At 44.7% G+C, this 15,962-nt stretch overlaps 1 protein-coding gene and 1 pseudogene across 2 annotated transcripts; one reads left to right on the top strand and one right to left on the bottom strand.

Annotated features, from left to right (window-relative positions):
* Window positions 1-729: 729 nt before the first annotated feature.
* LOC309799233 (intelectin-1-like) lies at window positions 730-7,347 on the top strand (the record flags this gene model as incomplete). Its single annotated transcript, XM_082612212.1, is given in 10 exon segments — window positions 730-744; window positions 969-1,032; window positions 1,655-1,756; window positions 2,714-2,955; window positions 3,282-3,440; window positions 3,843-3,941; window positions 3,945-3,963; window positions 4,819-4,874; window positions 4,876-4,923; window positions 7,195-7,347. Coding segments are annotated over 10 exon segments (957 nt in total).
* A 199-nt stretch (window positions 7,348-7,546) lies between these two features.
* LOC309799232 (non-selective voltage-gated ion channel VDAC2-like) lies at window positions 7,547-12,128 on the bottom strand (annotated as a pseudogene). Its single transcript has 3 exons — window positions 11,742-12,128; window positions 9,603-9,902; window positions 7,547-7,621 (listed from the first exon to the last, which is right to left on the bottom strand). The product of its transcript is annotated as a non-selective voltage-gated ion channel VDAC2-like (transcript).
* Between the last annotated feature and the right edge of the window lie 3,834 nt (window positions 12,129-15,962).

The raw sequence follows: 15,962 nt of genomic DNA, 5'->3' as shown, positions 1-15,962 counted from the left end.
GTGTGTTTTTGTGTTATTTTTATTTTTGCAATGTTCTGTAAATTTTCAATTATTTCTAACCAAAAAGTAAATAACACATGACAGTGTGAAGCATGTCATAATCTGAGTTGGGACAAAGTCCAGTAGTAGGACAGGGGAGAAATCCATCAGCTTTGCCTGTGGGTGGGCATGTCAGGGAAGGCTTCACAGAGAAGTTTCAGGAGAGACTTGAAGGATGCCGTCTTGACAGAGGTGTGTGAGGCACTGGAGCATCTGACTGAGGTGGGAGTAGGACAGGTTGCAGGGAAGAAGTGTAAGGTCCCATCCATCCTGAAAGTCTGTTACAGAATGTAACACTGTATGTGCTCTAACCCAGCAGGGTTCCCCCTCCTCAGACGGTGAGTGTCACCAGTGTGACCAAGAGCACTGCTCCTTGCCCCTCCAGCCAGTCACACATTCCTTCTCATTGCCAGGGTTCAAGGCCCGGGGACCTTCAAGGGAAGGACTCCCGAGGGAGGGACCTGCAGCCTGAAGTGAGCAGGGCTCAGCAGGGCCCTCGTGGTTTGCTCTCCCCATAAAGGCTCAGCACTTCACCCACCTCAGGACTCTCTGCAGAGGCGGTAGCTCTGAGTCTCCACTTGGCTGGGAACTCTCAGCTCCTGGCATCTGTGAGGAAGGAAGGAGGGAGCTCTCCGTGCTGTGAGGAAGGTGTTTCTGAGTCTGAGACAAGATCTGAGTGTGTGGGGAGCCATGATGCCAGCTCAGGTCTGGTCTTGGTCTCAGAGATGGGGAGTTTCAGAGAAAGGAGCCCATGGCCCCTTAAGGATTTGTAGCATTGGATAGGGGTGGGGGCTATTCCAGGAGGTTCCAGAATGCTCATAAGCCCATCACTTTCCATTTGAGGTTTCCTTACTCAGAAAGTTCAAAGAGCAAGGATGGAAGGAAAAGATGGACAAGCCTTTGACCTTGTGCATCTCCTTTCCCCTTAGGGGCCAGGGGCCAGATTCTGCCTCCTGCTGTTCCTCTCTTTGGCCAGCAGAGGGCCGAGTGCAGGTCAGTCACTCAGGAGCCGCAGTTTCTTCAGCTCACCTGAGGTGTGCAGTGGAGCAGAAGCAGTAGAGCCGGGCTGGATGCTGAGGTCCTGGGCCAGAGGGGAGTTATGAAGATGCAGAGAAGCACACTTTGCAGCCGACTTGAGATTTGGCCTGGGTGCTGACTGCTTGCCTCTTTGGGGTCTGGTCTGAAGCTAAGGCATGTCTTGGGGCTGCACTCTGTGCCTCTGTGTGGCTTAGGAGGCTCAGGGAGCCATGATAAAGACTGTGCTCCCTTCTAGCTACTCCTACTGCTATGGCCTTGGCCCGGGGATTCCCAGAGGGAGCTGGGTGGTCAGAGCTGTGTCCAGGGAATATCCCTCTTTAGTCCCCATCCTCACGATTCCATCCTCACAGTAGGTGTAATGATAATTTTCACTTTTAATTAATTGAGCAGAAGAATGCAAGTGTTAAGCCTGTACTCGATTGTGGGTCAGCTAGTCATAGCAGAGAGGATCCTGACCTCTGGGGCCTCATAGCGCAGTGTGAACTGGTGAAGTGGGCAGGGGCTGGGATCTGATGGCCAGAAAGGCTGCTGTCAGCAGTACCAGACTATTAATGAGAATTATCTTTGCATCCTCTAGCAGCGACCCATTCTCCTGAGACATTTTGGGAGAGCAAAACCTGTGCTTCTTTCCTGCCTAGAAGCATCAAGGAAATCAAAGAAAGTTGTGGTGAAGCAAGTGGTGAGTTATAAACCAACCCAGCATCCTCTCATTTGAGCCACCTTTAAGCTAAACGGACCCCAGTCATGGACAGCAAGAGGAGTGTGCCCATCACTCCTGTCTGCTCTGACTCCTGCTACAGCCAAGGAGATTTCCAGTGAGAATTTTGAGACTTTTTGGTCCGACCCAGGTGCAGCAGACACGATCTTCTGAACACAGAGAGAATGCAGTGTTCCTGGTGACAGGTGGTGGCCAGAGCAGTGATGAGTCTAAGATTTTCCCCTTCTTGTAAGCTAAAGAGTTAGCCTGCCACAGTTTCATAGATGCTGGCAGAAAATATGAAACTCCTGACAGTGAGACAAAGAAATTTATTATTCACATTCATAGCAGTAGCCAGAGGATCAGCATTTTCTTGTGCTGGTTCCCTGAGTCCCATCCCCACAGGGTGATGTGAAGAGGGCCAGGAAACATTTGCAGATTTAGTTTGTTTGCCAAGCAGCTCGTAAATTGGGTTTGTCAAGCAAATACAAACCTTTTCAGAGAAGATAGTTTATTCTCTTTGGGGCTGAGTATGAGGAGGAACTCTGCGCTTAGAGAATCTGAATCTTATATAAAGGGCTGAGACCATGACTACCCTTTACTCTTAGTTGAGAGGCTACATCTTGATGTAGACTTGAGATGTGGTTGGCTGCTGATTTCTGGCCTCTCCAGGCCAGAAGGAAGCACGATCCACTGAGAATTAATATCTCTGTCTTCTAAGGATGTTAGTGCTACAGAGTCTTTGAATATGTAGCATGGAACAAAGGCTGTCAGTGTCCCTGTTCATAGATGACCCATAGAGAATTGTACTCTAACAAATGGATATGTGCGGGAGCCTCTAGGATACATTTCTGACTTCCCAGGGTGTTTCTGGTTTTGGAGTCTGAGATGGACCCTGTGCTCACAGACACGGGCTCTCTAGGCTGGTTCCGTCCACAGATGGCCTGTATTTCCTCTACACTGAGAATGGCATCATCTACCAGGCCTTCTGTGACATGACCTCTGGGGATGGCGGCTGGACCCTAGTGGCCAGTGTGCACGAGGACCACATTCCTGGGAAATGCACGGTAGGTGATCACTGGTCGAGTCAGCAGGGCAGCAGGGCACACCGCCCAGAGGGTGACGGCAACTGGGCCAACACGTTTGGGTCTGTAGAGGCGTCCACCAGTGATACAAGGTTGGTGGCACTGACCACCCAGCTGGGAAAGGGTGGGGAGTGTGGCTGGAGCACAGCATGTGGAAGGGAGGGTGGGAGATGGGGATGAGGAGGTAGGGCCGGAGAAGAAGAAGGAAAAAGGTCCATGTCTTGAATCACGACTTTCTCCCCCCGGGTCTTTTTGGGCGGTGGGGCCTTACCGTCTGCTGGAGGGGGCAGGGGTCAGAGCGCTGTTGCCACCTGCCCCCCAGGAGCCCAGAGCTCTCAGCTCAACTGAGAACTGCATGTGTGGGTCTTTGGTTAGTGGGACCTCCTGGGCTGTTCAGGATCAGTGTGTGTGTTGCTCTGCAGAACCCTGGTTACTATGACATCCAGGCCCAGGACCTGGGCATGTGGCATGTGCCCAACAAGTCCCCCCTGCAGCACTGGAGGAACAGCTCCCTGCTGAGGTACCGCACCAACACTAGCTTCTTCCCGAATCTGGGACACAATCTGTTTGGACTCTACCAGGTGTATGGGGCTGCTGGCTGTTCACACTTCTTTTGGTGAACAGAGAGCCAAATGTCTGGGGTGAGGAGTAAGTCTGCTCTGGGTTCCGTGTCACTAGCAGGTGCTTGTGCTTGGTGTTTCTTCCACCTGTGGGTCAGGTGAACTCATGTGCTACCTCTCTCAGGAATCTGAGCTGAGCACGGGATGAGGCCTATGAAGGAGGAGAGAGGGGGTAGAGTGGGAGAAGGACAAGGGGCTTGAAGCTAGTTAGGAACCTAGCTATGGGGTGGTGGTGGGGGGAAGGAGTCACTATTATTTAGACTGATTTCTGCATATTGACACCCGAAGGCTCTAAATCCCCAAATTCCCAATGTGGCAGCTTCTCTACTGTCCTCACACAACCTGTATCTTGGGTCCCTGCAGAAATACCCAGTGAAGTTCGGATCAGGGAGCTGTCAGACTGACAATGGCCCAGCTATTCCTGTGGTCTATGACTTTGGTGATGTTGAGAAAACTGCATCTTAATACTCACCAATTGGTCATCGTGAGTATCTGCTTCCACAGCCCAGTCATCAATCCTTCCCTGCACTCTTGGGGAAAGTGTAAATAACAACAATTAACAATTGCTAGCATTTGTTGAACACGTACAATGTGCCAAACTCTTTTCTAGGAACTTGACATGGTTTTGTGTCATTTAATCATCGTTAGAACACTATGAAGTTAGAATTACTATCCTCTCCAATTTATAAGATATAAACCCAGGCTTCTTAACCAATATCCTGTATGGCTCTTAAAACAGTAAAAACTAGGCTAATGTTCACAGGTGAGAACAACTTGCAAAGTGGCGAGAAAAATTTATTTTTGTTATGATGGATAGCTATTATTTTAAAGAAGATATTTTTTCAGCATAATAAAGCCACAGAATTTAAGTCTTTGGTAGGAAAACAAGAGCCATTACTTTTTACATTTACTATTTCAGTGAGAGCAGCTAATGGTAGGTAGGGCAAATAAAGTCATGGTAATTGGATGAGAAGTGTGCCAGCATAAACAGATGGCCACATCTGATCATTGCTTATTGCTGCTGGACCTCTGGAGGTCTTCTTGCTGATCTTTCAGTGGAGTCTAATTTCTCCTATGAGCATTAGGCAGACAAGTGACCTCTTGTGAGCCCATGCCTTGGTCCTCTTTCCCCAGATGGAGGGAGGTTCTCTTCTAGCCAAGTTCAGGGTCAGGATGTAGCAGCCACTGTCCACAGAGGTGCAGGGCTCTCTCCCCACAGCTTGGAGTGTTGAGCTGTAACCTGATCTGTTGGTGTAGGGAATCCCTGTGCTGGTGAAAGGGAAGCTGTTTCCAGTTCTTCCTTTGAATACTTGGCCCTTCTCTGCCTCTTCTTTTCCAGGGGAATTTGTTGCAGGATTTGTCCAGTTCAGGGTGTTTAATAATGAGAGAGCAGCCCAATGCCCTGTGTGCTGGGATGAGAGTCACGGGCTGCAACACTGAGCACGTGAGTTTATTTATTTATTTATTGGCTGTGTTGGGTCTTTGTTGCTGCACGCAGGGGCTTTCTCTAGTTGCGGCGAGTGGGGGCTACTCTTTGTGGCAGTGTGTGGGCTTCTCATTGTGGTGGCTTCTCTTTGTTTTGGAGCACAGGCTCTAGGCACACGGGCTTCAGTAGTTGTGGCACGCAGGCTCAGCAGTTGTGGCTCGCGGGCTCTAGAGCACACACTCAGTAGTTGTGGCGCACGGGCTTAGTTGCTTTGTGGCATGTGGGATCTTCCCAGGCCAGGGCTCGAACCCGCGTCCCCTGAATTAGCAGGCGGATTCTTAACCACTGTGCCACCAGGGAAGTCCTGAGCATGTGATTTTTGACAAGATATACGGCCTGGTGTGTTTGTGTGTGTGAGTGTGCACACCCACCCTATGGAGTACGTTGATGTGTTTCTCCATGACTTGCATTTTTACTTTTTTGCTGGTATTTTGTGGACATAATTTTTAAATTGTTACTATTATTTTTTAATTGAGATGTAATCAACATATAACATTATATAAGTTTCAGGTGTATAACATAATGATTCTATATATATATATATATTTTGTTTGTTTGTTTGTTTGTTTTTTGTGGTACGCGGGCCTCTCACCGTTGTGGCCTCTCCCGTTGCGGAGCACAGGCTCCGGGACGCGCAGGCTCAGCGGCCATGGCCCACGGGCCCAGCCACTCCGCAGCATGTGGGATCTTCCCGGACCGGGGCACGAACCTGTGTCCCCTGCATTGGCAGGCGGACTCTCAACCACTGCGCCACCAGGGAAGCCCTATATTTTTATATACTGTGAAATGATCACCATAATAAGTCTAGTCAGCACCCACCACCACACATAGTTACAAATTCTTTTTTCTTGTGATGAGAACTTTTAATATCTACTCTCTTAGTAACTTTTCAATTTACAATACAGTATTGTTAACTATAGTCACCAGTCTGTACTTTACATCCACAGGACTAATTTTATAACTGAAAGTTTGTACCTTTTGACCACTGGACATAATTTCCTGTATTGAAGTGCAATTTATCTGTATTCTCAGATATGATTAGTACTTCTATGCTGTGTTTAAAAATTATTTCCATATGCTGAGGTCATGAAGATATTCTCCACTATTCTTATTAACTTGTAGAAGCTTTATGTTTTTGTTGTTTTTCCAGTCTTGTAGAAGAGAGCACCATAAGGGTGGTGACTGGAGACTGCCTTTGAGGGAAATTTTGTAGCTGGAAGGGCAGGAGGAAGATGGAGTCAGAGCTATAAGAATAAGGGCATTCCCGCAGGGCCTTTTCCTTCCTTTCCTTCCTGTCAGTCTGAGAAATGTGACCCTGAAGTCAAGAACATCTTCACTTCCCCCATTAATTATCAGTTTGTCCATTTGTCAGTCAAAATGAGGCATCTGTGACCTTGTGGAAGGACCCCTAGTTTGTGATTCGGAAGACAATCCAAACATGTGTCAAACTCAAGTTTGACATAGCAGTGTGGAGGATATGGATTCAAGAGCAGGGAAATTAAGGGCAGGGAGGTCATGAGGCAGATGTAAAGGTGCAGATGTGAAATAATAAGGACCTGAGCCAGGGTGTTCTTGATAAAGTTGAATGAGCAAGGACAGATACATAGATGGTGGAATCAACCGTTCTTGATGACCAAATGAATATGGGGAATGGCAAGTGAAGGAGACTGAACATACTTCAGGTTTTTGTTTTGGGTGACTGGGTGCTATCAATTAAGATGGGTGACAAAATGAGGAATAGATTTAAGGGCAGCAAGAGAGAATTAGTTTGGTTTTGCTCAAGCAGAGTTTTAGATCTAGAGATACTTAGGTGGAGACATCCAAGTGGCGGCTGGATATGGAGTTTCAAGCACAGAAAATATCTGGCTGACCTCCGACATTTAGGAGTATCTTGACAATATATGATTATGCTGGTACTAGCTAAAAGTCACGGGAGAAGATGAACCATCATCGGGGGAGTGAGGTGTGGACAGAGCCGTGAGGAATAGCATTTGGGGGATCGATCGAGGAAAAGAGGTGAGCTGAGGGGCCTGAGAATAAATATGAAGGAAGGTAGAAAGGAATTCAGGAAAGAGCATGATTTCAGAGTCCACTGGAGGGAGGGTTTTGTGTGGGGCCGTGGTCAAGGCCAAGTAGGATGAGGACCAAAGATTCCAGGGGATTCGACCATTAAGAGTTCACTGGTGTCCTAGCCAATCCCTCATTGTGTCTCTTTCCCCTGCCCCCCAGCACTGCATCGGCAGAGAAGGATTCTTCCCAGAGGCCAATCCCATGCAGTGTGGGGACTTCTCCTCCTTTGACTGGAATGGATATGGAGCTCACAGTGGTTACAGCTGCAGCCGGGAAACAACTGAGGCAGCTGTGCTCTTGTTCTACTGCTGAGAGCTGTGTGGTGTGAGACGTGGAACCCAACTCCTAAGCTCTGATACTCAGAGATGGAAAAACAGAATGTTAAGAAGGAGAGGAAGATAATAAATTACATCACATTGTGGTCCTAAGTTACTTTGAATTCTTTTTACAAATTGACTGAGACCTGGAGGGATGTTTTAAAATAATGCCTCTTATTCTGGTGATTTCTACTTTAGACGGTCTGAGTTTGGAACTTCAGGTCTCTGGTATCCCAGAACACAAGTTTGCCCCTCTTTCTAGGGAAACCCTGAGTGAGATTGAAGAGCAGGGGGAAATCTTTCTTGCTAAATTTCCTATCATACTGTTATTGTTTAATGAAATAAAGCCCTCAACATCAACATCTTAAGGAAGACAAGGTGACTTATTTAGATTCAGTAGGAAAAAAGAATTAGAGGTCACAACTGTCCATTTCTTTTATTCCTCCTGCTTTGACAGTCGGGATAGTATCCTTAAAATGATTCTAGAGCAATTCCAACATGTGTGTTGGGGAGGGTTCTCACAGCACCAAGAAATTCACTGACGGCTAGCTGGATGTCCTACAACTCAACTCAATTTTGACCCAGTCTATCAGGAGACAATGTCAGATCCCCATGTGAAGGGCTCAGTCCTACAAGTCTGCCCCTGGAATCCCTCACTCCAGATGCCAGTTGCAAGTCCAGATTGTCACCTGTGCTTCTGACTGACTGGCTATAGATTGGAGGTTCCAATGAATCCTTTCTTGGGTTCAATTAATTTGCTAGAGTCGCTCAGAGAACTCAAAGAAACATTTTACTTACTAGGTGATCAGTTTATTATAAAAGGGTATAACCCAGGAACAGCCAGATGGAATAGATGCTTGGGGCCAGTATGGCTGAAGGGCACAGAGCTTCCTTGCCCACTCTGAGCATGGCATTTTCCCCCAATCTCCACATATTCACCAACCCAGAAGCTCTCCAAACCCTATCCTTTGGATTTTTATAGAGGGTTCATTACACATGCATGAATGATTAAATCATTGCCCAGGGCAATTGGTTAAACCTGCCACTTCTCTCCAGGAGGGTCAGGGTAGGTGGGACTGAAAGTTTCAACCCTCTCATCACAAGGCTGATTCTAACTTCGTTAATATAACTGAAGGCACCCCTCCTTTTTTTTCTCTGATCCCTTAGGTATTGTTAAGTGTTTTAGGAGCTCTTTGCCAGAAACAGGATGAAGGCCAAATTTATTATTCATATTGTGATTCACAACATCATGCTCCCCAAGGATGGATGTGAATGGCAAGGTCTGGGCTCCCATCTTCTGTTGCTTATTCAAAAGGGGAGCCAAAGGTTCCAGTGAGGTCTCAGTGTTTCATCTGTGGAAACAGGAAGCTGATGACAGCAGTCCTGGCCTGTGAGCAGATCAATCTTTCTACAGTTTTGCTCAAAATGCACATCTGATCATAACATTCCCCACCTCCCATCACCATACTTTTTCTTTATTGCTCCTGTGGATTAGGGCAGTGGTTCTCAAATAGGGTGGGAGGTGGGTGGTATCTCTTCTCAGGTAGGGCAGCCAGATTTAGCAAATAAAAACACAGGAGACCCACTTACATTTTAATTTCAGATAAACAGTGAATAATGTTTTTAGTATAAATGTGTCTCCTGCAATATTTTTCTGGTGACCCTACCCCAGAGAACATTTGGGAATATCTGGAGACATTTTCATGACTGGTAGGTGATGTGTGGGTGGGAGAAGTACTACTGGATAGAGGCCAGGGGTGCTGTGAAACACCTTCCATTGCACAGGACTCCTCCCCCAAATGGAGAATCATGTGATCTGAAATGTCAGTAGTGCTGTGGTTGAGAAACCCTGGATAGAGGACTTTGTCTTTACTATTTTTTTTTAAAGCAATTTTCACAAAGGTCAGTTTCATTATTGGTGGTTAGTACATTTAACAGTTAAATAGATTTAAATAATTCAAGGTGACTGCATGACTGCAGCATTGGTAACTAGACAGATAACCAATTTAAGCAGAAGCCAGCTAACATGAAATTGCCTACACATTTAAAATACAGTTCTTGTTTAGATGGTCTTTTGTTTTGATCACTGGGGGTCAGGAGAGGGGGAGTGAAGCCTACTGTCAAAGGGGAAATGTATTCAGGCCAAACCTTCTGATATCTCTTCCCAGAAGTTTCTACAGCTGGATTCTCCCCCAACCCCAGAGAAAGCCCAGGTTCATGGCTTCCAGCAGTAATGTGCTTCCTGTTTACCAGAACAGACAGTGTCAGCTTCACACCAGGCACAGAGGCTGAATGTAGCCCATTCCAAGTGAACTACAATTGTTGACTTTTGCAGAAACAGAAGCAGTGGGATCCAACTGATATTTAGCTGCAATGCCCAAATGAGTGCAGCCGGTACCTAATATCCAAGCAAGATTCACCCAAGTGTCAAGATCTTCACATCCTTTCTGATTAAATTGATCCTCCAAATTCTGTCCCCAGAATCACTGGCATAGTATGCAGCTGGAAGTCCCCAGTCCTGTAGGGCACTGCAAATTTATTCCTTTTCAGCTTTTTTTTTTTTTTTTTTTTACATCTTTATTGGAGTATAATTGCTTTACAATGGTGTGTTAGTTTCTGCTTTATAACAAAGTGAATCAGTTATACATATACATATGTTCCCATATCTCTTCCCTCTTGCGTCTTCCTCCCTCCCACCCTCCCTATCCCACCCCCTAGGTGGTCACAAAGCACCGAGCTGATCTCCCTGTGCTATGCTGCTGCTTCCCACTAGCTATCTATTTTAGGTTTGGTAGTGTATATGTCCATGCCACTCTTTCGCTTTGTCACAGCTTACTTTTCCCCCTCCCCATATCTTCTAGTCTATTCTCTAGTAGGTCTGTGTCTTTATTCCTGTCTTGCCCCTAGGTTCTTCATGACATTTTTTTCCCTTAAATTCCATATATATGTGTTAGCATACGGTATTTGTCTTTCTCTTTCTGACTTACTTCACTCTGTATGACAGACTCTAGGTCCATCCACCTCATTACAAATAAGTCAATTTCATTTCTTTTTATGGCTGAGTAATATTCCATTGTATATATGTGCCACATCTTCTTTATCCATTCATCCGATGATGGACACTTAGGTTGTTTCCATCTCTGGGCTATTGTAAATAGAGCTGCAATGAACATTTTGGTACATGACTCTTTTTGAATTATGGTTTTGTCAGGGTATATGCCCAGTAGTGGGATTGCTGGGTCATATGGTAGCTCTATTTGTAGTTTTTGAAGGAACCTCCATACTGTTCTCCATAGTGGCTGTACCAATTCACATTCCCACCAGCCGTGCAAGAGTGTTCCCTTTTCTCCACACCTTCTCCAGCATTTATTGTTTCTAGATTTCTTGATGATGGCCACTCTGACTGGTGTGAGATGATATCTCATTGTAGTTTTGATTTGCATTTCTCTAATGATTAATGATGTAGAGCATTCTTTCATGTGTTTGTTGGCAGTCTGTATATCTTCTTTGGAGAAATGTCTATTTAGGTCTTCTACCCATTTTTGGATTGGGTTGTTTGTTTTTTTGCTATTGAGCTGCATGAACTGCTTGTATATTTTGGAGATTAATCCTTTGTCAGTTGCTTCATTTGCAAATATTTTCTCCCATTCTGAGGGTTGTCTTTTGGTCTTGTTTATGGTTTCCTTTGCTGTGCAAAAGCTTTGAAGTTTCATTAGGTCCCATTTGTTTATTTTTGTTTTTATTTCCATTTCTCTAGGAGGTGGGTCAAAGAAGATCTGGCTGTGATTTATGTCATAGAATGTTCTGCCTGTGTTTTCCTCTAATGAAAGAAATTAAAGATGATACAAATAGATGGAGAGATATACCATGTTCTTGGATTGGAAGAATCAACATTGTGAAAATGACTCTACTACCCAAAGCAATCTACAGATTCAATGCAATCCCTATCAAACTACCACTGGCATTTTTCACAGAAATAGAACAAAAAATTTCACAATTTGTATGGAAACACAAAAGACCCCGAATAGCCAAAGCAATCTTGAGAACGAAAAATGGAGCTGGAGGAATAAGGCTCCCTGACTTCAGACTATACTACAAAGCTACAGTAATCAAGACAGTATGGTACTGGCACAAAAACAGAAAGATAGATCAATGGAACAGGACAGAAAGCCCAGAGATAAACCCACGGACATATGGTCACCTTATCTTTGATAAAGGAGGCAGGAATGTACAGTGGAGAAAGGACAGCATCTTCAATAAGTGGTGCTGGGAAAACTGGATAGGTACATGTAAAAGTATGAGATTAGATCACTCCCTAACACCATACACAAAAATAAGCTCAAAATGGATTAAAGACCTAAATGTAAGGCCAGAAACTATCCTTTTCAGCTTTGATTTGGCACTGTCCCAGGTCATGGGCTGGTACCCAGCAAGCTAGCCACCACAGTCAAAGACAGCTGAACCACTGGTTGCAGGTCCAGAAAAACCCAAGTCAACATCACAACCAAGGTTTATACACTCCCTCTTGTAAAAAGACTTGATTTTGCCATTTTCCTTTACCATGTTAGTGTGAGAAGGTAGTACCAAATCTTATAATCAAACCTTGAAAAATCTTGTCCTCATTTGTAATTTAATTCTGCTCCCAGCATGTTATCAGTGTTCCTTTGTTCTGTGCTAGATCATATAGTATATGTATTAGGTCTCCAAGGTCCCAGGAAATTGACCTGTGTCCGTATTAGATGATCCAGATGTTGAAAATTTTGTGTCAGTGCGATTTTGTTTTCATATCCAGACAACCCCAAAACAAATCCTTCACTGAAAATATCTCCGGCAGATTTGCCAAGGTCAGCCCATGACAGAGCCCATGATAGAGGAATACACATTGTTCACACACTCCATGGCAAGACTGTGAGAAGAGGTGCCCTGTTTTTTCCTGAGGGGAGAACTGCAGCCACAGCTGAGGCCACTGCACTTGCTCTGGGTTGGGCGGCAGCTGTCCTGGCTAGAGGGTGAAATAAAAGCCCTGTGCTTGTTCTTGGCTAAACCTGATTTGTATGGTACTTGGTCAACTCCTGTTAATGTACAGTTGATCCCTGAACAATGTGTGGGTTGTGAAGACCAACACTTTGCACAGTCTAAAATCCACATATAACTTATAGTTTGTCATCTGTACCCATAGTTTTGCCATATCTGTGGTTTCTCTGTGTTTGTGGTCGCAGATTCAAAGAACCATTAATTGTGTAGCACTGTGTTATTTACTATTGAAAAAAAACCCACGTGTAAGTGGACCAGCACAGTTCAAACCCACTTTGTTCAAGTGTCAACTGTATTTGCTTTTTTCTAGTATCTTCTCTTTTTTTCACCTCCCTAATAAATCTTTGTTCCTTACTACCTCATTCCTGATTTTCCTTCCTGCTCTTTTATTCCTTCTTTCTCTACTCATCTTTGATACTTCTTGCCTTATTTCTCTCTCCTCATGTCAGGGTGTTACAAAACCAAATTTGAGTCCATATGCCTGTGTGCAGTATAGCCAATCTACTGACACAGTGTTGTGGTGAAGGAAAGTGCAGTGTTTACTACAGGTGCCCAGCAAAGAGTTCGGGTAGGTAATGTTCAAAAGCCCCTGAATTCCCAGTGGCTTTCAGGGAAAAGTGATTTTTTTTTTTTTTTTTTTGCGGTACACGGGCCTCTCACTGTTGTGGCCTCTCCCGTTGCAGAGCACAGGCTCCGGACGCACAGGCTCAGCGACCATGGCTCATGGGTCTAGCCACTTCGCGGCATGTGGGATCTTCCTGGACTGGGGCACGAACCCGTGTTCCCTGCATCGGCAGGCAGACTCTCAACCACTGCGCCACCAGGGAAGCCCCAGGGAAAAGTTTTTAAAGACAGGGCGAGGAAGAGGGTTACAGTGTGCGGCATCTACTAGTGGACATTTTTCTGATTGGGTTGATGGTGAGGTCATTGGGATCAACATCATCAACCTTCTGGTTCCAACTGGTCTGGGGTCTACCTGCTTGTGGTCAGCATATAGTTAACTTCTTCCACTTGGTGAGAGTTTTAGTAATCGCAAAACAGCTCCAAGGATATGGCTCAGAAGGCGTTTGTCATCTGGAAGGAGTATTTTTGGAGCACTGGCAAACTTTAATTTCTTAAACAAGATGGCGATTCATAGGTATTTTCTTTTCTGTAATTTGTGAAACTGTATATTTATGTTTTATATCCTTTTCTATATGTGTTTTAATTTTTTCCAATAAAGTTTTTTTTTAACAGTAAAATGTAAACAAGTCACTTGGAGAAGCTGAGCCGGATGTGAGGTTGGAAGGGGGTTGGCTATTTTCCACACTATTCTCTCTCCACACACACACATACTGTCAATTTTTTTTTTTTTTGCCTAAAATACATTTTGAATTATGTTGATAAAGACTGGTGATTGGTTATGAGTTGAAATTCACAAAAAGCAATACTCTATCAGAGTCAATTTTTTATTCCTTCTTTTACATTGTTACCAACACTCCTTCACCTTCCAACAATTTCCAGCTTGTCACCACACACAACACAGCCTCAAACTCTACCTTGTCTCCCCAGTTGAGTCTGTCCTGTAGTGGAAAGATCAGTTGGCTGCAATCCGTACCTCCTAACATTTACCTCACTTTTCCCAGCTCCTTTTCACTGCCAAAGCTGTAACGTTCCTTGCTGCTTCTACAGTTTCCCTCTTAACTTCTCTTGCTGATTCCTAACTTCTAGTGCACATGGAAATTCAGTGATGAGAGAAATTGATCTACAGGGCATAAGGGCACAAAGTGGGGAAGAGAAAGGTAGAGAGGGCAAGTGCCAGGTATTCACGCAATCTCACTGACCAGCAGCAATGGGTCCCTCTTCCTTTCAGATATATGAGAAATTTGACTCTAAAGCCCATCCTGACAGCCTGTTTCCAGAACCATTTCTGTGCTATTTATCTTAGCCTGCATCCTCCACATGTGAAAGCCTGAGGCAAAGATGAAAGTGCTAACACTTGAGTTGGAAGCTGCCAATTCAGAAAGATAAGGATTAGGAAAAAATGGAAGAGATGAAGAAAACATTAGAAACTATGTTATTTGTGATCTCTCTGCCTATCTCTTTATAATGATTCTGGAAGAGACATGGAGGACGCAGAGTCCTGGCCAGAAATCTCTCCCAGGTCCCATGGTGAATTGTCCAGTGTGGGAGAGAGCTTGGCTGACGACACCTGATTCCATATGAGGAACAGGAACAAGTAAGGGCAGAGAGAGGAAGGAGGGAAAGAGAGGAAGTGGTCAGGAGTTAAAGAACATGAAGAGCAAAAGAAGTGAGAGTAGGGAGAGTGATGGCAAAGTCGAGGTGCTGGGGGGTGGCAGGATCATTTAGGGAGGAGAGAAGGAGAGAGAAGGTATTCAAATGTCCCAGTGACACCATGTGCAGTAGAAACAAGCCGTCCCCACTGAGCTGTTCTTAAATTGCAGACTCAGGAGCAAAAGAAATTATTGTTGATGTGTTAAGTCACTGGGTTTGGAGTGGCTTGTTGTACCACAGTAGATAACTGATCCAACCTCCATGGTGTGCAGTTTGAGCCTGGTGCTCTAGCTGATGACATGACTGTTTTCAGTGGGATTGTGGTAGTGCTTTGTGGTATATAAGGACCCTTGCTGGCAGCAGCAGTGCGGGGAAGGGATTGGAGTGGGCCAACACTGGACACAAGTGAAGATTAGGAGGGGTCAGGAGGCCAGTTTAGGAATGGAGGACCTTGTTCTATGGTCACCAACATCATTCCATGTCCAGATGATTAGTTGGAGGCAATCAAAGTCATTCCACCCTTCTGGCCAGAGGCTGATTCTGGAGTGGGCATGTGTCCCATCTCTGCCCAATGAGACATTAGGAAAAGTGTGCTGGAGCCTCTGGGAAACACTTCATTTCTTCTAAAAAGGAGTCAGAGGAAGTGATCCCTCTTTTTGCTCTTGATATTTCTTAGTCTTATAGATTATTATGGGTTGTACAATAGAAAAATGGGCAGAAGACCTTAACAGACATTTCTCCAAAGAAGACACACAGATGGCCAGTAAGCAGATGAAAAAATGCTCAACATCATGAATTATTAGAAAAATGCAAATCAAAACTACAATGAGGTACCACCTCATACCAGTCAGAATGGCCATCACTGAAAAGTCTACAAATAACAAATGCTGGAAAGGGTGTGGAGAAAAGGGAGTCCTCCTACACTGTTGGTGGGAATGTAAGTTGGTGCAGCCATTATGGAAAACTAAAAACCAAAAACTAAAAGCCTCAGAAAACTAAAAATAGAATTACCATATGATCCAAGAATCCCACTCCTGGGAGTATACCCAGACAAAACTATAATTCAAAAGGATAAATGCATCCCTATGTTCACAGCAGCACTATTCACAATATCCAAAACATGGAAAAAACTTAAATGTCCATTGACAGATGAATGGATAAAGAAGATGTGGTACATATATACAATGGAATACTACTCAGTCATAAAAAAGAATGAAATATTGCCATTTGCAGCAATATGGATGAATCTAGAGATTATCATACTAAGTGAAGTAAGACAGAAAGAGAAAGACTAATAGCATA

Source organism: Mesoplodon mirus, assembly GCF_964341445.2.
Source record: "Mesoplodon mirus genome assembly, chromosome: 3".
NCBI classification, from domain to species: Eukaryota; Metazoa; Chordata; class Mammalia; order Artiodactyla; family Ziphiidae; genus Mesoplodon; species Mesoplodon mirus.
Note: the sequence above shows the minus strand (reverse complement) of the source record. Positions and strands in the feature narration are given on the sequence as shown.